The sequence below is a fragment of the Perna viridis genome, chromosome 5 (assembly GCF_037379345.1).
Source record: "Perna viridis isolate PV_CMFRI_1.1 ecotype Kerala chromosome 5, ASM3737934v1, whole genome shotgun sequence".
Lineage (NCBI taxonomy): Eukaryota > Metazoa > Mollusca > Bivalvia > Mytilida > Mytilidae > Perna > Perna viridis.
Genome location: NC_142449.1, coordinates 46,190,066 through 46,217,089, shown reverse-complemented (window position 1 = coordinate 46,217,089; position 27,024 = coordinate 46,190,066). Strand labels below are relative to the sequence as shown.

The 27,024-nt window shown below is 33.4% G+C and overlaps 1 protein-coding gene across 3 annotated transcripts; it reads right to left on the bottom strand.

Annotated features, from left to right (window-relative positions):
* Positions 1-746: 746 nt before the first annotated feature.
* Positions 747-24,855, bottom strand: LOC148617940 (lysozyme c-1-like). 3 transcript variants are annotated; one of them, XM_088585621.1, is made up of 5 exons: positions 24,625-24,761; positions 3,012-3,152; positions 2,371-2,553; positions 1,410-1,485; positions 747-920 (listed from the first exon to the last, which is right to left on the bottom strand). In XM_088585621.1, exons 1-5 carry the CDS (start codon positions 24,659-24,661, stop codon positions 857-859), a joined length of 501 nt encoding a protein of 166 aa, XP_088441747.1. In that variant the 5' UTR covers positions 24,662-24,761; the 3' UTR covers positions 747-856. The 3 variants fall into 3 exon arrangements, with proteins under 3 accessions (XP_088441747.1, XP_088441748.1, XP_088441746.1); XM_088585622.1 differs by lacking the exon at positions 24,625-24,761 and adding an exon at positions 3,459-3,555; XM_088585620.1 differs by lacking the exons at positions 747-920; positions 1,410-1,485; positions 2,371-2,553; positions 3,012-3,152 and adding an exon at positions 18,275-20,773 and having other exon boundaries at positions 24,625-24,855.
* Between the last annotated feature and the right edge of the window lie 2,169 nt (positions 24,856-27,024).

Genomic DNA, 27,024 nt, shown 5'->3' with positions numbered 1-27,024 from the left:
TGAATGAGCATACTTTAGAATATTAATGTAAAGACGACAAGTCACCAAACTTGTTTCGAGATAATTGAGTCTTACTATGGCACTCTTATACATTACAATATAGATTCTGATTTCTTTTTGCAATCTGTAAAAAAAAACCGGTAAATAGAGTTTCTTAAAAATTTATGTACAGAACACTTAACTAACGTTCCTACATATTTAAAAGAAAATGTAAATAAAAAAATAAATAATAAATATGGGGGTTACCGAACTCATTATGGTGTAATTAAAAAATAGCAAAAACACAAACTCTTATTGCAGCTCTGTAGGACATTTTCCAACCAATTTTCTCCCCTTGAATGTTTGGAATTGTACAATACAAAATTGTATGTCAAAAAATATTTCAACAAAATTGAAACATATTATTTTTTTATATTATTTCAAACAATATTCATTCATTGAAAATATATATGACTGTATAATTTTACAAGAAGACAGAAAACAATTATCTATCTTAAACACTTTTTGAAAAATCACTGAATGTGTAAAATTGGACCATTGACTCACGCCAAAAATAATCTGAAAAACTTTTATATCAGGCTTGTGAATAATTGGACCGATTGTATATAAACCTAAATAAAAGTTTTTTGAACACCTGTTTGTTCTAAATGATTGCACCACCATGTATAATATAGTGATTTTTTCCGAATTTCATGGTGACAATCCTACGTTACCAAATTAAGTGCATTAAATCATTTAAATGATCATCGAACTAAATCTATATTTTACTTTCTAAATGATTTAATTAACATTTTTACAATTAAATTGTTAAGTCCTTTACAGAAATAAAACTGTGTACAGTCATCTTTCCTTTATGTTAGCAATTACTGTAATTATAAGCCGAGCCTGACACATCAGAGCAGTGATTTCTCCAACCATACCTGCAAGTTTAAACAGATTCAAGTGAATACAAGTCTTTATAAATCAGACTGGAGGGGAAAGTTTTCATTTGGTTACTATTTGGTTTTGCATGAAATTGGCACTTTCCTTGCGTTATCGTTTCTGGTTTGATTTGATACGGATGATTTTAGTTAGAGATGAATGTATGATTTTCTAAAAAAAAAAATAAATAAAACAAGACAAAACAAAACAAAACCAAAAATAAACAAACAGTGCTTTTCAAAAACTTGATTTCGCTAATATTGCAGAATTTAGATGACAGAAATTATGCATTGTATATCATGTATGTGTTATTTAACCAGAAATATTTGTTTTGATATAATATATTAAAATATTTTATTTGAAATTGCTAAAAAATTGCATATATATAGCAAATAGAAATGGAAATTAAGTAAACAATTTAACGTCAATAAATTAATAGCACAAAAAATGTGCTTCAGTTTGTAGTGAACAAAAACGTCGATGCATACCATTTGCCAAATCCGCCACATTTCTTGATTCTTACTGCACAGTTAGCATCGTTGGTAATGTCAGAGTTTCTGAAGGCTAAAAAACATTCTGTTTCACATTAAGATAAAAGAAAATTGGGTGAACAAACAATGGTGACTGCAAGTGTATTCCTATTTTTATTAGTTAAAGGAGCTGGCGACAGTTTTATATTCTGATAAACACTAATTAGAAATACAAAGGTCAGTATGACCATATGAAACACCCAATCGTTTGATCCGATCGCTGATTTCAGACTTTTTCTGTTGAAATTGAAAACATATTATAAATCGTACAACTTATGACATGGCATGTTAACTTGTTCTAGTAAGTGGTGAATGAGACGGCTTTTAAGAAATAATTTGTAACATTAGACTTTACGAAACACCAATGCATAATTTAGTTTTGTAAATATAACAACGTTCTACATGGCATATTTAATGGAAATATTCATGAAAAAATGGGAGAGTGAGGGAAAATATGGCATATAGCGTATACTAGTGATCAGTAATGAAAAAAAAAAAAAATGGCGGGAATATTAATTTTAGTGAATTTATCTCAAATGTTTGATTTTTTTCATGACTTTTTATCTTACATCATGAATGTGATCTACTGAAATTCTGTAAGATTTGAGGCTGTTGAACATATTTTACTAATGGAGCAACCATTTGAAATTGATGAAAGGGTGACTAGGATCATATTTAAAATAAAAAAGCAGGATGATAATGTATTATTAAAAATTCCAACATGAACATCTGGGTAAATCCAGGACACGCTTGAGTAAAAAAATAAAATGTCAGGTTCAAAGTTGATTCAGTACTTAAAATGTTGATATATGTATGAAATAAATAGAATCATGGGTTAATTTTTTTTAATTTCATTTCACCAACAGAAAAATCGCTTAAAAAAGACAAATTTGAAGAAATTATAATCAGTAATACACACATGCACATGTGTCAGCACATCCATAGGTATTAACCCTCCAGCATATGGACGATGAAGTTCCATTAGGTCTGTCACAAAAATATCTGTTGTTTAATTGGAATATTCCATAGTCCTTTGAACCGTTAGAATTTACATTCAGAGCGTCGTAATGGTAGCCACTTTCATGCTGGACCAAACAAAGCCCTATGATATTAAAAATAAATATAGGTCATACTGAAAGATGCAGTAATTGTAACAAGATTGCATTGGATAAATAAATTAAGAAAAAAAACTAGATTGAATGATACCTAAACTTGAAAGTCAAAAGTAAAACCCAGTCGATACGAAGACATTGAGTAATTTTACACAATTAACGGAAAATAGACTTGAATACCATAAACGTAAATACGCATTTCCTTTAGTTTAAGAATAATCAAGAGAACCAAGATTCCAGCAGAAATCAAAAGAATGTAAACCAGGGACAAAGACCAGACATGGGAAACAGACATTTACAACAAAGTACATAAAACAACCAAAATAATACATACGAAGTAACAAAAGTAAATGAGCAACTCGGACTCAACTAAAAACTGGGAGCATGGACCAGGTTTAAGTCTTTATCTTCACGCTTAATCTTTTTTAGAGTGAATTAATTTATTTACAATTTCTGAGATCCGTGTTAGGTACACCTTCATCACGTAAAGCCTTGACTACTTGACATTTAGTTTTCTTGATACAATATGAGCTCCTCAGCAAAGCTAATACAGCTATCAAAGTATACATGTGTTTCATTGTAGATCTCACTGCAAAGGCAAAGAACATTTTAGAATTAAATGGAATAAGTTACAAAATGAAAATGGTCAAGAAAAACAGTAATACACACCAATGAAAAGAAAACACAGAATCATTAATCAAAATCACAGAAAAGAAAGAAAGAAAGAAAGAAAGAAAAACTTTCACAAAGGTCATTGATTTACCTCGATAGTAAACTGAACGGAAAATAAATTATTGGAATTCTGCAGTCACTTAAATAACTTCAAATACTGACAATAACAATGTTTTTAAAATAAAATATTATAGAATTATTCTGGATACAAACTGTTACTTACCTCTTTTAATGTTTCGATGTAGTGCATCACGGTAAAGTTTTGACAAGTTTAACACTTCTAACTACTTCTTTAAAATTTATATAACATGGGATTGGGATTATAATCGACTTAATTTGTATGTTACTTTAAGAACCATGCATTCTCGGATCTAAAAACCATTGCAATTTATGTAATTTCTAATTTAGCATTGAAGTTACAAATAATAATTTGTCAACATGTGGTACAGTGAAACATAAAAATGTTCTTTGTCATTTGAACGGTATGTATGATGAATACTTAATGAAACCTTTTCTAAAGTGGATTTATTTAATGGTTGTTGGAGGAAACCTTTTCACGAAGAGAAAGGCATGGCTGATTTCGAGACTGAACAACTTCCATAGTATAGTGTAAATGGACTCTAAGGGCGAATATATTCGAACAGATTCAATACTTTAGTTCGATTGAATGATTAATTGTGTTTTACAAAATCCTATGGCAAATGTGTCATGCATTTCAAGATGATAACGTTTGACAACCGAACGAACAAACCATATTTTTAATAAGTCTGACACTCAGAGTAGGTAAGATTTTAATGTGCAAGCTCACAGAAGCAATAGCCCATCGGTTAGCACATTCAGACACATTATTCTAACAATAAACCAACCAGTCGTCACTCGATCTCGGATAGTTTGCTTTGTGTGGAAAAGCAATGACTATCATTTTAAAGTTTTTGTATTGTTTGGCCTGGGATCGAACCTACAACTCTCCACACACAGGATTTATCTGATATCTCAGAAGATAATCTAGTTAACTATCGTGAAGAGGAAACGAACATGAACCGAAGATTGAATAGGAGCTCTTTTACAGGCGACATTGTCAACCAAACTGTTCTTTCTGTTTTTTTCCCTTGTCCTAAATTAATGATGTTTGCTTTCCTATAAATGTGGTTCCATTAAGATGTATTTGGATTATATATTTGGATCGTTATGGTGTATCTATCTGCGCCATGAAAACTGATTCATTCAACGTGTCATAGTTTTCCTTTCCTGGTTTGTCTACCCCGGACTTGACTTTTTGTGAGCAACTCGGCGGGTGTTTCTAGAAAAGCAAAGGACGCTTACCCTACCGGTGCACCTGGTCCATGCTCCCAGTTTTTAGTAGAGTCCGAGTTGCTCATTTGCTTTTGTTAGATTGTATGTATGATTTTAGTTACTTTATGTTCTTTGTTGTGTATGTCTGTTTTCCATGTCTGGTCTTTGTCCCTGGATTACAGTCTTGGTCACTGGATTACAGTCTTTTGATTACCGCTATAAGTTAAACCTTGGTTTCCTTGATTATACTTTGATATAAGGTAACGTTTTGAAAGTATAATACATGCAGTATTTCTTTTTACATTGAAATATATCAAGTTTTTTTTTTTATACTATAACATTATGTAATGGGATTTTCATATTTGCATTTGCGTAATATGCGAATTCCCTGTGATATAAATTATATTATTATCATAATGGCTAAATTTCGGTGGATCATTCTGTGATAGAATAATGTAACACAACATTTTTACATCAGAACTTGCTAATAAACGCGATGACTTTTCATTCCGTAATGTCAATCCTTCAGCACTTGCGTATGGAGTTTCCATATAAAAACTCATCCATTATGCCAGAGATTTTGCCGTAACTACGCAGACTTTTTGTATCGCGCTAGACTACTTACAATTAGGCTTCTGGAACAGGGTTATGTTGCTACAAGATGGAAGTCATCACTACGGAAGTATTATTGTCATTATCATGAACTCGTGAATCGTTAAGATGTATCTATCTGCACCATGAAAACCGATTTGATCAATGTGTCATAGTTTTCCTTTCCTCTTTCATCTACCCTGGACTTGACTTGAGAAACTCGGTGAGTGTTTCTAGATAAGCAGAGAACGATTACCCTACCGATGCACCTGCTCTACGTTCGCTGTTTTTAGTGGAGTCATTTACTTTTGTTACTTTGTATGTTTTATTTTAGTTACTATATGTTCTTTGTTGTGTTTGTCTGCTTTCCATGTCTGGTCTTTGTCCTTAGATTACATTCTTTTGACTTCCGCCAGAGTCTTGTTTCCCTTGATTACTATTTTATTACTGACTTGGAATTGATTTATAACACAACGATTGAAATCGAATTTCGGTAAAAACTCACAAAGTCGCTATCACAGATGCAATAATGTATGAACTATCTACAAATCAACAATTTAACAATCTATGTAAGAAGAAAAATCACTACTCATCTGTCGGCATGAAGAATTGATGGATTTTAATTCTCCTAACAGATGATATGTTAATTATAATCTAGTTAAAAGTATATAAAGCTCAAATATTACATAAATGAGGAAATAACATAATGTATAATGAGAGAAGTAAAGTCATTTTTGTCACTACAGATAAAATCACATGTATTAATGTCATTCGCTCAATGCAAACAACACGCCCATAGCTATGACGTTTCGTACGTTGTTGGTGTCACATTCGACTGAACCGGGGCTGGTTACGAAAACTTAAATATTGCTTTTAGAATGTGGAGTTATCAAAGGCAATATAGATATTAAAATGTTTGAAAATTGTTGTTGTTTTAGGATTATTATCATAAATCTTTGAAAGATACCACTAATTGCGGAGGGAAAGTACTATTCGATCACAAAAACGTCCATTTTCATATGTGGACGGATGTGGACGGGTAACATTAAGAAATGCTTGCTTCCCATTTCACGCCCCGTGCAGGTCCGGGTGTTAAAAGAATAGGCCTGCAGCAGCGCTAAGCTTGTCGTAAAAGGCGACTAAATAGTGCTCAGAACCCTAGCCGGGGGCTAGGGCGCTCTGCCCACAGAGCAACTGGGATGTGTGCCCCGGTGGTGGAATGGGGTACCCCTGGCGTGTTACATGCTGGGGTTGTCAGGCTATAATACGGAAAACCTGACCGCAAACCATATATAAAATGTTCAATCAGCTTTTTGTTAAAAGCCTTTTTGTCCGTGTTTCAATTATGTCACAAATCTTGATTATATCGACGTTGGACATTGGTTACTTTCTTGCTTACGGTTGTAATATATAACAATTAACGAATAGTATTTTTACCAAAGTATATTCACGCTTAAAGGACTGTATAGATATTGAGAATATCATGTTTATTAATAAAAAAATAAAAGGCAAATGGTGTTGAGTCGATTTCTTCACATACTTAAAAATATGTTCATCCTCCTCTATGGTTTTATCATTTCATTTTTTCTTTGGCTTAAGAAATGGTTATATATATATAATGTAAAACCGTGTCTAACAAAAATGTCACAAAGCGCAGTTTTGACATTTCCAAAGTAACGTTCTGTTTTGCGACGTAAAAACTCTTTTAACGTCAATTTTAAAAACAATATTGAAAAGTATTGAAAAGTTAGGATACTAGAATGAATTAATACGTCTGTGGATGTAATGAATTAAAAAAAAAACGATTTTAGCGAATCTGATAAAATGAAAGAAATGTTGAAAAGAAAACAGGAAAAAGAAAAATGGAAATGTTGCCCAACTTTGACCCCCTACAACTTGAAAACGGTAAAAAAAACCCCATAAAATCTGCTGTACATTTGTTTACCCGAATTAAATAAAGAACACATTTAAAATAGAATAATTAAAATCGAAAAAAAATCTACGTTTTAATAAAACTTATTTTTATCCTTTTTGGCACCTTTTCCTAAAGCGGAAAGGGCAACAAAGTCTAAATTAAATTAGGAATCTTCTTAGTTGTTGGAAAAATCATATCAACATTTCAGAACAATTCGTCAACCACAACTAAAGTTATCGCACGGAAACCAAGTGTCCCCAGACTACAACGACGACGACGACGACGACGACGACGACAACGCCGCCGCCGACCACGACGACTGTGCCATAACATTATACGACCGCAAGTTTTTTTTCGTCGTATAATTAAAACGGGATATTTCGCTCTCAATTTCCTCAAAGAGGAAGCTTTGCAAAGGTTTTGTTTTCTCGAAATGTTAAGCAATGTTTTAGGTAGTACAATACAGTCAGGTCATTTCTGAAAATTTGGTCTCATTTTGTTGAAATAAAGCTGTTTTGAGGCAGTCCGCACAGAAATTTCTAGTGTTTTGTCATTTAAAAGTGCATATTTTTTGAAATCCCTGGTGTGTGGAGGTTCAAGTCATTCATAGGTAATTTAGTGATTATTGTTATAAAATCCAGTGGCCATGGTAACATACTGAAAAAAAAAATTACTGAGTTTTAGTACAAATCAGGGGTGCCTTTCCAAAACTAACAGCCAAATACTATGTTTTATAAAATATCAGGCACTACCACAGGATGAAAGCATGAATGGAGTAGGTGGAAAAAAGGTAAAAATAATAAGACCTTTGTCGATTCATTCTCTCACAATTTTAGCCCCAAAAATTCGTGCGAAATAAGGTATTTTGAAAATCAGCCATCTGATGCTGAGGAGAGAACCTAATACGGCAGGGGACTGAAACATTCCGGATACCATTTTTCATTTAAATTACACCTGTTTACCATAACATATATTACATCTGTCTATGTATAAATGCTTATCTACATTTAATCAATACATCCACCAAAATTCAACTTTTAATTTTAAGTTTTACAAAATTTGACCGGGGTAACTTTTTGTGCGAAACAGTGCGCCTTAATGGACCTGTAAAGTGCACCCTTATGTTTAGCAACAGACCTTAGAATCCCGAAAAGGGTACATGTATTCGGAAATTTCAACATACAATGTACATCTACATTAGAGATATAAAACGAAATAGGAAAGAAATAAATTCACTTTTTACGCTTCCACAATTTGATTTCGGGGTGGGGGTTACTTACTTTTTTGGTTGTGGGTTTGCTGGTTTTCTGTTTTAGTGAGGATGTTTTACTTTTTTTTTAGCGCATCACGAAATATGTTTTCATAATTCCTAACATTTTTCTCGTAGGATAAAATTTCCTTCAAATCATTTTTAAATGGTTGATGCCAAACTATTTACCATATCAGGATGTAATCTGATCATTTCAATTGACCAAAACGTACGAAAAAATAATATCGGATCTGATAATTAAATAATAAAACAAGTCGTGTGTGTTATTTTATGTAAAAAAAATATAAAAACACACTTCTTTTTACACGTTACAATTATTTGCCGATTTTCGGGTTGATTAAATCGTCAGAAAAAAGTGTCAGCAGGCAAATTCAAAGACAAAAACATCAAAAACATTTTCAAAAATAAAATAAAATAAAATAAAATAATAATAATAATAATAAAAAAATATATAAAATCCAGGTACACATATAGGATGTGCAAACCGCATTACATTTGATGCACAACGTGTCAAAAAGTTATTTTGACATCAAATCAAATACCGGAAATCTTGTTTAAGTTAATACTTATAAAAGCTTTGAACTGTTGTGTGTATGCTCGCTTTGAATATTTCTTATGCTTATACAGATTATACCCGTCAACAGTGGTCATTACAGTCATCAATTTCGAAACTTACCACTTATGAAATCCGCTGCAATTTTTTATTCTAACCGCACAATCGGCATCATTCACAATTCTATTATCGATGAACGCTATCAACAAAAAGATGTTTTAACATTAAATTACTGAATAACCAATCCAATATGCATATTACTAGTATTCATTGTGGTATGATGTTCACGTGTTACATTGAGATTGATTGATTGATTGTTAGTGTTTAACGAAAAAAAGCAGCAAAATTTTAGCTATATTCGGGCGATAAACAAAACCAAAACATGGTTGTTTTACGTGCGAGGAACGTAGTATATTTTCCAATATGGTGCACTACTAAGGTTTGCTGTCAGGTTTAACGTATAATGGTGTAATGACCCCAGCAAATAGCATGCCAGGGCTACCCCATTCAATCACCTCAATCAACTCTGTTGCTGTGTGGGCAGAACGCCCTGACCCCACGCCAGGGTATGGGCGCTTTTAAGTCGACTTCTACGACAAGCATAGCGCCGCTGCAGGCCTATTCTTTTGACACCCGGATCCGCACGGGGCTGTTACAATGCGAAATTCCTCATCAGCAACACAAGAACCAAATACGTAGAAAGATCTATATCCAGAAAAAGAAACAATCTACGAGGACACTTCAATATCAAGCTACTTAATTACCAATTAAATATATGAATTATACATTTTGGTATGATGTACACGTGTTACAATGAAAAACTTCTCACCAACAATAAAAAAAAAACAAATAAATAGGAAGATCGATATCCAAAAGAAGAGACCATCTACAAATCGAAAAAGCAAGCGTCAAGAACATCAACCATGTGCAACACAAAGAAGAAACCTCGGTAAAAGATCATACTATGATCTGACTACTGGGCTGGTGAAAACCTTAGGGACCTCTGTATCCTTCAAACTTTTAACTGACAATCGAGTTATATAAAACAAAAAATGAAATGTTCTGTTGTTTGACATTTATAATAAAAAACAATTTTTAGGAAACTACGGCCGTCGTCGGAGCAGGACTTGCCTATCCTTCTAGAGCACCTGAAGTTACTCACGGTTTTTTTTTTTATAGTAGTTTATATTTAAAGTGCTTTGGTTTCTTGTGTAATGTTATGTGATTCTTATCTTTAGTTTTGATGTAATAGAACTAAGCATTTTCGACGTATACAACAAGTTTTACAGTTAGAGACAATATATATTTGTGACAATGTATACATATGGTTAAATAAAATCAAGAAAGAAGAAGTTCAATGAAGGAGAAGTAGTAAAACTGAATGTACAAACAAGGGAGAATCCTTTGAGAAGCCACACCAAAATTGCAACGCGCGAGGAAAAAGCCATGCTGTTTGTTGAAGGTCATTTCTGCTGAAACGGGAGACATCTTTGACGAATGGAAGTCGCTGGTCATTTTCGAAAAGGACACTTCATGTTGGTCAGTCAGGTCATATTAACGAACGAAGAATTTGTAATATTTTGACCTTAAAATATGGGCAACATATCATTTATCTTAATTTCTAGAGAGGTGTAGTATGTCTTTTATCTACCTCTATCAATGATCTCAGATTGCAAAGTAATACTGCCAAGATTACACTTTTCATATTTTGATATCACTGAATCCATTTAGCTTACATCTTATCAAAATGAATAATGAAACTCCATATCTGTCAACCAGGTGAAAAAGGCCGTAGAGTTTCGTAAATGACGACTTTAGTCTATTGGCATAATTTCCATCACTGCCCTACTGGTGTTTGTATCAGCCACCGATATCTGTCAATGAAATCAGCTTAAGGTCGTTAAATAGAAACTGGTTATAAAACAGCTTGTTTTGTAGAACATGATGCACCCAGTGGTGTCAATCAATGTTTAAAAAAAAGTCTTTTGGTTGACCGTCCAAATGAAATTCACTGTGCATATATAATTATAGTAAAAAAACTATGGAAAAACTCGGTAAACAAGTAAACAATGAACTTAGAAGAAGCAACAAAGAAGGAAAGTTCATAGACAAAACAACGCACGGAACACCAACAACACAATACACAAAAAAAACCAAAAAAACAAATCGTACAGCACATACTAACTAAAAAGTATGCACATAAAGCGAACAGCACGATGGTAAAAAGAACGGATATGATAAAACCTTACAAATGCACCAGTGCATAATCAAAATGTATCAAAAAATAGATCAACTAAAGTCTAGTAATAAATTCAGGTGTTCTACAAGGCTGAACAGTTCCAGCTTGTTAAAATGTACTCATCATGCTGAACGTTAAATGTTAAATCCGGTGAAAGAGCATTCTCCCAAGTCAGGGTTTTGAGTCTACCTTCGCTCCCTCAAACTCCTGACAGCACTCATTCATATTTCACGGGTATCGTCCCGACGCCACCCAGTGAGTTACCTAAATTAAACCCGCGTCCAACATCCAATCAAATCACTCGTAATAGAAATTCTTCGATTAACTTACAAAATGGCTACACATAGTGTGTATTTTTGTCGGAAACGACTCTTAACATAATCTACAGTTATCGTTTTAGCTCCTATTGAATCATTTGTGACATCTTACAACTATCAGTTATAATAACAGGTCATCCATTACCTCATGTTATTGTTTACCTTTCCACTTTACCTTTAAAACGATTTTCATCGGAATGGGCTGGACGATACCAGCTAAATATGAATGAGTGATGTCAGGGGTTCGTGGGAGCGAAAATCCTGACTTGGGAGGATGGCGAGAGAGAAAATAAGCAACAGAACATTAAAAAAAATTCATTTTAAACTAACAAGTAAACCGGAATCATAAACAAATCTTAAATTGAGATTTCCTTAAATCTTTTCTCAAATCAAAGTCCGACTAATCAGATCACTTGAAATTGAAAATTTGAGGTTAAACTCAGGATTTGAGGAAATTTTCAACATGAGATTATTCAAATGAAATCCAGGCCAGCTGACGTCCAAAGACGACCAACTTATTTCACTCACAGTCCCGTATATCACTGTCGGGTACCTTCCTTGATCTCAAAGCTATAACAACCAGACATTTTGATTTCTTGGTACTTTCAACGTTATTCACCACACAATGCAAAACGAGAAGTACGACAACGTACTTCATTGTAGTTTTCTGTTTCTGCCAATAACAACAATAAATAGTTTGAAGTATTAATATAATTTACCAGTTTAAACATTAGCTAAGTAGAAAATTATGTTTTAAATGTCGAGTAATAGCGGGTTCAAGTATTGACATTATGCAAAAGGTATAAATTTGAGATTAATGGTAGAGTCCTTTCACTGGAGTATAATAAATGTTTGAAAAGTCGACTTAATAATAAAGGGATTCATTTCCGTATGATACAATCTAAACAAAAACCGTACAAAATCCGTCCAATTTTTATCAATTGAAAAAGCGGCAAACGTTATGTAATTGAAAAACTACCAGAATTATTTGGCATTTATAATAACCAAACGTTAACTGTAGTTCGTAGGGAAGTAATAAATGTGAGGATAAAGAGCAAAATTATATCATTTATATCGTCAAATCGGAAAATAAAAAAGTGGAAGACCGTACAATACACCAAAGAGAAATAACTGTATTAAAATCAGCGAAATGTTAAATATTTTATGATATTCTGACATCAATCTCACGTTTCTTCTATACTTTATAAAAAAAAGTTGCCTCACAAAGATAGTTAATATTCATCATTATAGTTAAAAGTACGTTTTTTTTTTAAAATAAACTTTACTTTGTGGTTAAAATCTGATCAACCGATGCGCTTCATACAATCGTCTGATTTCATCGAGTGTTGCTGATTTCAGGAACTGCAAGGTCGCATTTTAAATCATTAATGAATTAGTTCTTTTAAAAGTACCAGTTCATACAAGATGAAAGGAATTGATTCTCTATTATTGTTTTTTTCTTGGCATTTATTATTAAAATTTCATTTCTGAAATTTTCAGAAGTTTTCTGATATTGACGCTTTTTTTGGAGAAAGATGTTTTTTCTTAGAATGCATGATGAGTAAGGGAGATAACTTGTGAAATATCAATAATTCGTCCACCTTTGAAACCAAGCATTCAATAAAGCAGATTTTTACCAAGTTTGACTTGTTGTACTAATGCAATCCCCGGCTAATACCTCAGCTTTAACATATTATTCATATTTGTTTGGTTGGTATTTTTTTTATTTACAAAGAAAGCACTAAGGAAGAATGCTGTAAATGGAGATAATTCATATATATTTACAAAGCTAGTACTACAAATCACATTGGTTATTAAATGTTAAAACTAGAGATTTTTCAGATAATTGCCTTGCTACAACTTTTATCCTTTTATAAATTAAATTGAATTAAAACCATGTGCCAATGCACTTATATATTTATTTGATTTTTATTTGAAACTCTGCTTAAATTAATAAATGGTCTTATTATAAAACATGCTTTTCTTACCTTTAGGGAATTCGAACAACTTAAAAATGATGTGCTTAATTGGGACTTAATACCTGCTTTATATACTTTAACGTATAACGTTACGTGACTGACAATAAATATGACGCAGATTTCAGTCGTCCCTGAAAGCAGGACATCTTTTTTTTCATCTTTTGCTTTTTCTAAGAAATATTACTCTGACACCCGTAATTAATAGATTGGCCGTATTTTAAAGCATAGTTAATGGTGAAACGGATTCATTGCATGCCTTACCAATTAACGCATCACGTTCGCATTACATTGCTGGTATCGTTTTAGAAATACAGACAAAACTAAAACGTCATTAACTTTATGCAGGTAAGTACTTTTGCTTATGTTACAACCTATTAAAGTAATTGATGCTCTTAAAGCTAGTTGGGTGACCAGATTCAAAAATGACTCAGACGCCAACTGGAAACTGATGATTAGAAAATATTTCAATGCATTAGCTAAAAACTGGTTGATATTTGAAACAAAGAGCGAAGGAAACAAAATTAACAATCAGTTAAGTCATATACCGGAATTTTACAAAGAAATCTTAAAATGTTGGAACTTTATCGACGGGGGGCAATGTAACAAACCTACAGCTTTTAGAGAAATTCGAATGCAAATAATTTGGAACAATAAATTTATTCAATATAACGCGAAAACTTTAATATTCAATAATTGGATTTAAAGTGGCCTTATTTACATAAATGACATTATCGACGAGAATGGTAATATTTCACAATATAAAATTATACATAAATTAAAAACCAAAAGAAATTGGATGTGTGAGTATATGATTATGAAAAAAAGCGATACCCAAAGAATGGTTAATATTGATTCGTTCTGATGAGTCAAAGAAAAATATTGTAAATGTTTGTAAAGATAAGACATTGTTGAGCAATAATTTTATTGAGGTTTCTGTCAAACAAAAAGCTATATAATATATTAATAGCAAAAAAGTTATAAACATCCATTGGAATTATGAAATGGATGAAATTGTTAAACATGTCATCATTAGACAAAAATAACTTGTTTGAATTTATATTTTACTTTTTGAAAGAGAATAAGTTAAAATCTTTTAGGTGGAAGTTACTGCAATATATTGTTCCAACAAAGAAACTTCTCAGACAATGGTCGATAATATCAACTGTAACTTTTGTGGACAAGATGACGACTACTTGCATTATTTCATATCTTGTCCATATTTATGCTGCTTTTGGGAAAAGATATCTAAAATACTCAAACTTGTAAAATTAGATATGCAAATTAGCCTTACACATTTAGTTTTTGGACATAAAATTTCCGATAAAAGCTATTTTCCTTTTAACTATTTAACTACTTTGGTTGGATACTCAATTTATAAAGCATATTATATATCTGAACAAAAAACAAAAGAAGTTAATGTGTTTAACATCTTCAAAAAAGAGTTTAAGTCTAGCAAAATGATTATAGTTAAGGATAAAATATTAGAGAGAATTGATATCTTATTAGCCTATGATACCATATAACTTGAAAATGTCATCTACATATCATATTGTAAAACTATAGTCTTTGTAAAACTAACATTAAGAGATATATTCTAGGCTTATAAGTAATCGATGCATGTCCAATTTCGATTAGAAAATAATTTTACAGGTAGATCAGATCTTATATTTTGTCTAGGCATAAAATAACAATAATCTTGTCTGCTGCTAGCAGCAAGAAACAACAGGGTAGGTATTGTAGGTAGGGAAATTATTATATTTCTCAAAAACATTTTACATTGAGTTAATGGGGAAACAATCTAGACTTTAACGGTGCCTGAGCAAAAATGGCAATAAAATGTTTAAGGAAGGGGCAAGAAATAGGGCAGGTAGGGTAGCAGAAACAGACATTATTTTTTTACCCTATAAATGTTATAATTCGTTCTCAAATGTGATCTTGACTGAACACACTATAAAATGTCATATAAAACATTGGTTATCGAACTGGAATGGAACCTTAATATTAGCTGTTTTAATAGCGTTTTATTTCGATTATGTGGAAATTTTTCACTATTTTGAAAATTAAAAAAAAAAACTGATCTATAGAATTTCTCAATAATGTATATGATGAACACTCATCTGATATTCTTTTAATAAAGAAAAAAAAACCTCAGCGTCTTTGATTTCCCCTAGTAATATTCCCGACTAAATCGTCGATCACTTATCAGTCACAAATCGAATAATAATCGACTGATTAGCCCTGTAAATCGAACCCTTATCCTAGAATAGACCACTGTCGACTGATATAGTAGAGAAAAAGTGAACTTTAAGTTTGATATTTGTTCAAGATGAAAATGATAAAATATAAGTGAAATAAATACAAAAATGAAAACTGTGCAATGATCATTTTTACTTTCATACAAAAGGGGTAGGCGGTCCCAAGAAAACTGATGATCCGTTGTTCAATAAACTGTTGCTGTTTTTCACCTTCATAGCGAAGGAAAATTGGGTATGATCATGTGCAGGAAAAATGAGCAACATTTTTAAAAAGTGGTTATACGAACCCGATTTATTCCGAAACAGGGAAGGTACTGTACAGAATAACGGAATCGGTATTTTGATTAAAATAATAACCGAATACGGTCTTTTGGATAATGTACATTTACTACCTTTTTTATAATATGGCGGCTCTGACAGCTTGTTGCGCGCTATAAAACCTGGCGTAAATCCACCTTTTTATCTGGGAAATGCCTGTACTACGTCAGGACCATCGCGGTGCTTTTTTTTTATACCGAAACTGCAATTTGTTATACGGATTTCCTTTTGGCTAGTGCCTAGATTTGATTAGTTCGGTATTTCATTATTACTCTTCATGTTGATATAAACTTACCACTTTGTAACCAACGATCTTCATCATTTACACTTCTATTGAAGGAAAGATGCTTTAATATTAAAATACTAATCTGATATAATATTTCAAAATGCTTTACAAATCTTTTAATGAGTGGACTCTAATCATCGGCGTTTGAACCAAACAAAGGTGAGACCAGGAGCCATAAGAAATAATGTAAAATATGTACTCAATTTAACCGAAATTTGCAGTATAAATACAAAATTTAAAAGCCCTGCACTTGGTACTTCTTTGTGTTGTTTTTCTTTTTGTTTTGGCATCTATTATAACTTTGACTGGTTCAAGGAAATACACACGATTTTCGAAACCAAATTTAAATTCATGGGGTTGTACTATCAATCTATAGTTTAGTGGATTTACGAGTTTACCAGTTTGATAAGTTTCAAATGAATCTGATAATGCAGTTTCGTTGTTAAAAAACCTAAAGAATACTGTTTTTTTTTAAATTAAGACGTCTAACGGACTTGGCAGTTAAGTTTCAGAATGGCAATGTAATATCTAGTTTTTATACATCCATGGTTTGAGCTGTTCTCGAACAAATTTAGAGTTATCTCCCGTTTGCTGTTTAAAATTTATCAAAATTAGTAAAAAATACATCCCTACCAAAAGGTTGGAAAAAAAATGCCTTTGATAGATATCGAAACATTTTATTTAAATGTGTCATAAATTTTTACCTGATATGATGAAAACAAGGCACGAATTAGGGTCAAATTGACTAGCTAGCCAAGGACCAAAGAAAAGGAAAATTCTTCATAGATGGCCTTGACCTGCAAAGGATGAAAGGTTTAAGTCGAGTAATGCAATGAAAACAGGATCGTAAAAATAATTCCAAGCATCAAACCATTTTTATTGCATGACAAACATTCACGATTTTTGTTTTCAAAATGCCTTATATAAGTGTAATACATCTTATATACTTAAGCATAGGTCACGTTTGGGAACAACATGCCCGTGCAGATCCGGGTGTTAAAAGAATAGGCCTGCAGCAGCGCTAAGCTTGTCGTATAAGGCGACTAAATAGTGCTCAGAAACCTAGTCGGGGGCTAGGCGCTCTGCCCACAGAGCAACTGGGATGTGTGCCCCAGGTGGTGGAATGGGGTACCCCTGGCGTGTTACATGCTGGTGTTGTCAGGCTATAATACGGAAAACCTGACCGCAAACCATAGTGGTGCACCGTGTTTGGAAAGATGCCACGTTCCTCGCACGTTAAAGAACCCTGCTGTGGTATTCGATAGGAGTAGGAACCTTTGCGCTCCGCCACAGGAGGCTAAATTGCCCTACCTTACCCATCCCCCCTTTTTTCCAGTGGCAATCAAAATTTGTCGACCCTATTATTCTTGTGACCCATCCCTTTTTTTCTTCATTTCATGTTCATTTTATCATCCATTTCATGTTCATTGTCTGAATATAGCTGAAATATTGCTGCTCGGACGTTAAACCCCAACAAACACAAAAACGTTTGGGAACATAACCACAAAATTAAAAAATAAACGTGAATCAAGGCATATAAATGAAAAGTTGAAAAAAAACTGCCAGGCACGCTCAGTAAAGATACCCCGTAACTTCACCCGGACTACACAAATAACCCAACAAGGCAAAAGTCATATCTTGACTTACTATTATGTTATCGACGGAAATAAAAGGGAAAACTCATAACCAAACTATACATACGACAAACGCGATGACTTATCATTCCGTATTGACAACTTTCCATTCATATGTGGCACCTGCGTATGGAGTTTTCATATCACTAGCCATACATGTAAGTTTTGCCAGAGTTTGCTGAAATTTAATTATGTGGAATTTTTTGTACCATACTAAACTTTTTAATATGAAGTAGGCATTGCCTAAATCAGCGAACATCGTGAGATTTATCATACGTGTACCGTCTATGCAAGATGTTTTTTTTCAAAATCCCAGTTCCATCCCCCCTTTTACTCTCGCTTGAAAAAAGTCGGTAACTTTGTAAGAAGTGTTTTCAGTTTTAGCGGGTCAGATTAATTTGTATAGATGCGGGAAATATTACAGTTCTCCACGGATGGTGGGAATATTTTACAATACTTTTTATCGTTTTTAAAACTGACGTTAAAAGAGTTTTTACGTCGCAAAACAGAACGTTACTTTGGAAACGTCAAAAATGCCTTTTTGAACAATTCGTTCGAATTTCACTTGGTGTACGCGTGAATAAATACACATTTTAGATGTTGTGACATTTTGGTTAGACACAGACAAAATGCTACACTAAGATACATGTTCAACCAAGTACCATTAATTTTAGAATATACTATCTGCAGTATATATACATGTAAAACTCAAAATTTCATAGTTATTAGTTCACTCAAAGCTAACGAAAAAAGCTTTTGATAAAGACCGGGTAGCACGCAACGTGTAGAAAAAGTCGGGAAAAAGACAACGTGACGTCACAACATACGTGCGTATTTATCTAATATTAGACAATAAAACTCATTATTTTTTAGAATAAACATGATATTCTGATTATTTATACAGTCCTTTAAGCGTGAATATACTTTGGTAAAAATACTATTCGTTAATTGTTATATTTTTCAACCGTAAGCAAGAAAGTAACCAATGTCCAACGTCGAAAAAATCAAGCAATGTTCAGTGAAACAGCGGACATGCACATTCGTACAGCCAAGTTTTTCCCCGAACTTTAAAAAAAAAATCATATTCACTTCTTGTAATAAGTTGAAAAATGGTAAGACTCGAAAACTATCAGAAAAGTTGAAGTAATTTTTAATGCAACGTAATCTTAACGTTTATATTTTTATTTGTTTTATGTAAGGAAACGATGAGTTTTCTCCCAAAGGACAGTCATTTTTGGTTACTTCCGGGATATGACTTTTGAAATACTTTATTCATATGTGATCTTAATAATAAATTATCTAATTAGCTAACATTCTTTTACATATGGATACCATGATATCACTAAATTGTTTCATCCAAAAGAACGTGTGGTTACTATTCGGATTTAGCGTACTTAAAAGAATACCTGGCTCGACAACGAACAGGTAACGATATATGGTTCTAGACAATAAAAAATGGCAACCCGCAACACAAAGAAAACAATAGTTGCATCATATTAACTTCAAAAGAAAAATTGGTCTTATCATCTCATCAACAAACACATCATCTCTTAGCTTTCCTTCTCAGCGGCGTAAAAACTGTATACAGTGAAACTTCACCAAACCGGCCACCACTAGGACCAAAAGAAATGGCCGGTTTACAGGGTGGCCGGTTTGGTGAAAAGTAGCAAAGAATTCCCCGAATTGTCTCCCCTTGTGTGTTATAACTGACTGCGTAGACCTGCATGTACATCACTATTTTTATAATACTGTAACCATGTTTTATGTTTAATAATAAAATGTCTTGATTTTTGTTTTACAATAAAATTTCTTATTTTTGGTTGTTGTTGTTTATTTCATAATTGACTTCATAAAAACAAAAGCGTCATTATTGTATCATTTATTAAAGCACTATTATCATAAAGATGTTACGTACACGTAAGGACATAATGAAAACATTAAAACAGAAGACAAGTTAAAAGTAATGATAGCACTACATAACAAATAGCACACAACTGATAAAAGTTAATAAAATCACTGGAAATAGCTGTCCAAGGTAGTCTGTCTCTTTTGTACACGTTTCTGTATGAGTAACTGTTCGAGATCTGTGATGATCGTCTGTGTTTTCTGAAGGATAGGGCTGACTGTCTAGTTTGATGAATCTTCTTAACTGCTGCTAGTGTCTCTTCTAGTGAGAGCTGTTCATGTGTTGCTGTCTCTGGTTCGGTGCTGTCATCGTCGTCACTTTTATCTGTATCTGGCTGTGGTTTTTGGCTAGCAATGAGTTCTTTTTCCCAATCATCAAAGTCATCTTCGGTTGGTAAGTTGTCATCGAAGCACGGGTCGTCATTACTGAGTTTGAGTTCTCTTTCAAGCTGGTTGAGTAGGATATCGTCGTCATCATCATCATCTTCTTCAGTAGTAGTGTCTTCAAAGTTGTCGGTGGGTAAGAATCCTGCTAAGGTGAAACACTTCCTGATGGTGGTGTCCTTGGTGTAGTCACATGCCCTGGTTATCCAATGGATGGCGTCCAGGATGTTGATATGGCGACAAAGTTCTGTAGCTGAGTTGGCGTTGTCAATCTCGGTCAAGAGTGATGTGATCATAAGTTTGCGGTAGCGGGCCTTGATTGCACGGATGATCCCTTGGTCAAGTGGCTGAAGTACAGAAGTGGTGTTTGGTGGTAAGAATTTCAAAGTCACGTTGCTGAGTCGGACATCTGAGTGTGATGAAGCGTTGTCAAGGAACATCAGGATGTGTCGGCGTTGGCCTCTCATAGTACGGTTAACTGTCCTTATCTAATCTGCGAATAAGTTGACAGTCATCCAGGTTTTTTTTGTTGGCATAGTAGGTGAAGGGTAAGTTGCTCTAGTTGACATTCTTGAGGCATCGTGGATTGAGTGCTTTACCTGTTAAAAAAATTGAAGTAATTGAATATGCAGCAAACACAAACAGTTTTACTCTTTAAATCTTCCAAAAAAAATCATTCCCCAAATCATTGTAATAGAATTTATAAGAAAATTAAAACAAAAAAATGAAAAAAGAAAAAAAAATATTTGCTACCTATCACCAGTGTCTTGAGTTTTTCACCTGTTGAACTGCATGCGAACATCACAGTAAGTCTCTCTTTTGCGTTCTTGCCACCTTTACAGGATTGGTCCTTTGCTGAAAGTGTCTTATCAGGTAAGGCTCTGTAGAAAAGGCCAGTCTCGTCGCAGTTAAAGATGTCATTCGGTGAGTAGTCCTTTTGATGTAGTAACAAACAAGTACAGACCAGTTGTAGGTCAAAATGGTACTATATCCGATCAGAATGCTCATTTTTTGTCAAAAATTTTTGTAAGTATTTTTTTCTATCAATTCACATATAAATAAATTTAGCAAAATTGTGGATCAATCAGGAATAAACCACTCAAATACATTATTAAATTTATAGGCGTTAGTAAACAAAATAAAATGCTTTCACATAGTTTGTTCAGGAGAATGGGGCTTAAGTCAGAACAGAACAAGCAAATACAAAGCCAAATACAGATGCCGAACAACTTTGCGTGATCTAACCGGCTTCTAAAAAGGATATCTGAAACCCGTCCAACCACGAATAAAAAAAATCATTGAACTCGTGATATGTAACATTCAATTAACTTATGTGATGCTTGTAACATATTTATTTAAATAAATGGCATTAATTCAATTTTGAAAAATCAATTTTTGCAATCTTATTTTTTCGATGTATAAAAAAAGAATCAAGTGTTCTTGTGATGCACGAAAAGAGTAAGCGCCGCAGTTGAAAAACAAACAAAAAAAAACCACATGATTAAGGACTTCCACTCACTAACTCACTCACCCACCAACTCACTCACTCACTTAAAACGTTATGTATCATGGATCCGTTAGAATTTATTGACTTTAAAATATTGACTTCGGACTTCGTTCTCCGTCTGGATATAATCTGAATGAGTCCATATATATAACATATCAACTTCATTGCTGATAAATAAATAGACCATCGAATCACTTCTACATATTTGTTTATATTACCTTTATTTTGCATTTTGGGTGAGCAGCTAGCAAGATAATTTATGACTTGCATAACAAATATGCTTGAACATCAATTTAGCATAAAAGTATCGAGGAAAAAAAAATCGACAAAATATTGGTAGGTGTCAAATGTGTTCTCATCATTTAAACAATCCATCCCAGTTTAAAACAAACTCATCAAGAAACACATGCTGCATGATCTCCTGTATACAATGCATGACATAATGTAATGATTAGTTTTAACAATTTCGGGCACATTAAGTACATTTTTTCATTCATATAAACAAATTTTAGGTGAAAAATAGATAAACAATTAAAAATGATGTAAGAAATAAAGACATTGTAACCTTTTATTATACTCCCTATTTACCAGGCGGGATATACACTTAATATTACATGTAAAAAATTTGTACTACACGCGGTTTAACTGCACTGGCCCGCGGGGTGACAAAGGTCAAAGGTTTATACCACGTGTGATACAGATTTTGACATGTCATGCGCATTATATCCTACATTTTAACCATGGTATGGTCTGTGAAGTGGTGCGATGTAGGTTTAAGGGTATGATATAGGTATGCGATATGGGTCTAAAGGTGTGATATGGGGTAAACGATGTAAGGCTTAAACAATAACTTATAGTGCATAAAAAGTTGTTTAAGCCCTATATCGTTTGCCCTATACCGCATACCCCATATCACACCTTTAGAGCTGTATCACATACCCTATATCATACCCCTAGACCTATATCGCACCCCTCACAGACCATACTTAAAGTATAGTTAAACTGTTATACGATATAATGAACATACGGTATTAACCTTCGACCTATATCACCCCGAGGGTCGGTGGCCTTTGTGGAGATATAGGAGTCTCGGTTTAATACAGCAAGTGATACAGATTTTGACATGTAATATTCAGTACATACAGTTAGCCTCATATCCATATTACAAATACGGTTTTGTTCAAATTAGGACCGCATAACCAGTTCCAGTATAAATATCATGTATGGCGCATATGACCGTTTAAGCGTTTTGCCCTCTTTTTCTTTGGAAATTTTGAATGTGTTTTTTTGTGATCAGCGATCAACTATCTCTAGGTTTTATTGGCATTTTCGATGTGTCTATTTTAATTAAATTTCAACCAGTAAGTGTAAACATTTACTGAATAGTATTTTATTTTGCGTATTGTAACGTTAACCGTCTACGTACCACATGCGCTTGAGTAGCGATAATAGACCTTTTTTTCATATTCCCGACTTTGAATATCGACCTTTTTATAAATTTCAGGCAAAGGAAGTAACCTTCCAAGCCGACAAACTGGTTTACTGCCCGAATGGAGCAACGGACAGCAGTAGCCTTCGAATTTAAATATTTGACTTAATGTAGCTGCGGTAAATACTTGGTTACTTTTGAATAATTAATTTCAAACCATATGGCCACTTACCGAAGTGTAAATAGTTTCAAAGAAAAATGTTTACTTTTCTTCCTTTCCCCAAGAAGAAAACGCCAACCAGATTGTCGGGTGTTGGTGGGTTACGTCCCTTTGAAAACCTTACTTAAATGCATGGCTTGCATCCCTTTAATATGAAAAAAAAACGACTATTGCAAGATCGTCGGGCAATGACAATCCTTTATTCGGTGATCTTCCAATTATATCAATACACTATCCTGTACGGACCAAGCGAGACACAAACAAAAGCTAAACTCAATTCTGTCGAGAGAACTCCCAGAACTAGACTCAACTCACAAGACTGACCTTGATTCTGTCGTTATCATCACAAGGCTGTACTCGATTCTGTCGCTACTAGCACAAGGCTGACTTAAATCTGTCTCTACCAGTCATGTCGCAGTATTTCTCGATTTTGGCACTACCAGCACAAGGCGTTACCAAATGCTTTTGCTACCGGGACGCATTTTGTCAGTTTTTTATACATGAAACCTTGTTTCTTTTTAAATTCAAATAGGTTGTAGTAGAACTTACAAAACATTCGTCGTACATGTACTATTTGTGTGTTAAGAAAGGAAAGCACTTAGTTTATCAAGACGTCGTTCAGTCAAGCCCTACAGTGCGCATGGCCTAAAGAAGGAGATCAGTAAGGCACATTATTTGAAAATAGTTATGGCCGAAACAGGCAAAGGAGACAAACGCGAAACCGAAACACGGAAGGTGACATTCATTTGAACTTTTTTGTTATAATGTTTGATTGAAGTAATAATGCCGTATTTTATTTTTTTTTTAATATTTACTAAATAACAAACTATTAACAAAAAGAAATGGAATTCTTGAGAGATGAGAATTTACACCAAAACATTTCAATGCAATTGTTTTACTGTTATCTTCCTGTCGTGAAACGCGGATGAAAATTAGATACTGACAAAATGTATAATGGTTTGTCAGTACGAACAAATAATAACAAGTTCCGTTTTTGGTGAGCTACTGAAATCTGTATGTTTCCACACAACCGCGGAACAAAAATGGTCCCTTTCAGAATATCTTTGATGGAAATCCTCACCAATTATTTTTTTCAGATCTCCTCCGCAGACCTATAACCACTTCCTGATTTACTCTAGTTTATACACTCTGTTAGACAGGATACGAAAAAAAAAGTCACATGGCATGAGCAGTACTCTTTACCAATCTGCAAACGTGTGCCCGGTGTACTGTGCTAATTTGCATAATGGGGTGGGGTTTAACACTGAGTAAAACTTTGAAATAGCGAACATACCCGATGTGTTTGTGAGGTCCAATCCGTTTTGCCACATCTATCAGATCACAACTAGCCCGAGTGATCTGACTAAATCACAGTGAATCACTTCACAGAACCTGTCGCAGCATCCACAATATACGATTTTTTACATCTTTAGTCTGCAACATGTTGATCATCATTATATTTCATAATATGACAATGCAAAAAACGCATGTGACTAAAATGTGAGATATGAAGTATGAAATTGAGCATCGCTCAATCGAATTTGAAGTGATTTCTTACTTTATTAAAGTTTACATTGCAGGGATGCACTTGCTAAATCTGTGGACAGATTGATATTGGTTGTGGGGCAACAGATGTGATTTAATAGGAAAATCATTGTCTATTAATTAACGGTTGTTTTGTTCGCTACAACGATTTTAAATAAAAACGTCAGACATTTTCGTCTGTAAAAATGTTGAAAGGTTCGGATATTAGTTTATATTACATAGTATAATCTATAAGTCAACTCCGGTGTCAGATCAGATCTAGATAATTTTTTTTCTTGAAAAATCATAACTCAAATATAATATTGATATCTAGATTTTATGCAAACTGATATTAGAGACTGCGATACCTGATAATTCTGATGTCATTATTAGTTTTTGTTGTTGTTATTGTTTTTTCTATCATCAAATTAAGCAACTTGTTGCCAGTGTATAGTAAAGTTTCCCCCCTTTTGGTTCATACACTACAACTTATGAATATTACATGTAGCCAAACGTTCCGTCCCAAAAAATAGCATATAGTTTACGATCAAACAGTTACTGTTAAAATGTGCATAAGGTGAATTCTAAAATTCCATAAATAACGTGGAAAGTCAAATAGAAATGGAGTCCAACTTAATGGTTTCAAAGACTGACATCATAAATTCTAATTGTTAGTGGTGACTGGTACCGTAAAAATTATCAAAGTCAATTTTTAAGTAGAAGTCTTCGTAAGAATAATGTAAATTCTGTAATATGTGATACACCCGAAAAAAAGCCTACACATTATTATTTTTGTTATTAAGTTGCTTTACAGGTCTATGAAATACATATATATTCATTCCAATCTGCCTGCTTAATTTTGAATTATACAGTACATTCTACTTATTTTTTCTCTCCTAAAAGCAAGATTTATAAGACAAGACTCACCGGAGCCTGAATCGCCCACCTTGTTATTTTTGTTTTGTCTTTCAGTGGCAATAACTCTATCAAGGAGCTGTCTGATTAGTTTGACTCAATGAAGACTTCAATAGAATTTATCACAAGGATCATTTCATCAATTAAAATGATTTTCTATCTATTATAGTTTTCAAGATATTGGCTGAAAATTGCTAAAAACATGCTTTTTGCCTATCAAGGGCAATAACTCTAACAAGGAGTCACCTGACAAGTTTGATCCCCGCTAACTGTCGTAGGCCTTACCATAAAGATCATTTCAGCAATTGAAAGTTTCATTCTATCATAGTTTTCAAGACAATGGTTGAAAATAACCCTCCAAGGAATCGTCTGTAAACTTTGCTCCCTGGTGACTTTTGCATGCCTTATAATCAGGATCATTTCAGCAATAAAAAGTATTTGGCTAAGCCTAACGGTTTTGGAGATATATGCGAAAAACTACTGTCTGACCCCTATCGTCTATTTTTAGTAACGGCGGCCATATTTTCGACGAATCAAAAATCCCTACAGCTGTTCTATGCAGAATACCCAAGAAACATTCATACCAAGTTTGGTTCCAGTTTGTCAAGGAGTGTCAGAGGAGAAGAGTTTTGAACAATTGCAACGACGACTGACTCCAAGTGATGGCAATAGCTCACATGGCCTTCGACCAGGTGAGCTTTAAAACCACTTATAAATTTCTGTTTTCTTTAAAATTTTTCAAAAATATAAACAATGAAAATATGTAGACTTTCCAAACATGAATCACATTTTGCATGATTCTTATCTGGCGTGCTATTTATTATTTTTTTACAAAATCACTGAAGTGAGGCACGTGTTTCCTTATTTTTTTTCAAACAGTGTCACTAGGTCATGCTTCTATCAAAATCTGAAGTCTTCTTTGCTAAGGTTCCATATGCCTCATAAACTTCCCATTAAAACGATGAATATGAAAATCTTAAAGAAAATAATAACGTCTTTTTTTAAAAATCAATATTCATATTTTTAAAATACTAACAATTGTTGGTTCATAATTTATCACATTATTAAATAATTATCCCATTTTGACTTCTCAGTGGCTCTTCACAGGTGTATAGGCCATATCTTTTATACGTAAGATCAAGTAATTTTCATTCCAATCTTCAATAAGAGTTTACCTTGTAAACGCAGAAAAAATAATTAGCGTACTAAATTATTTTTGAAATATTGTTTGAATTGATTACCATAACAATCAGGA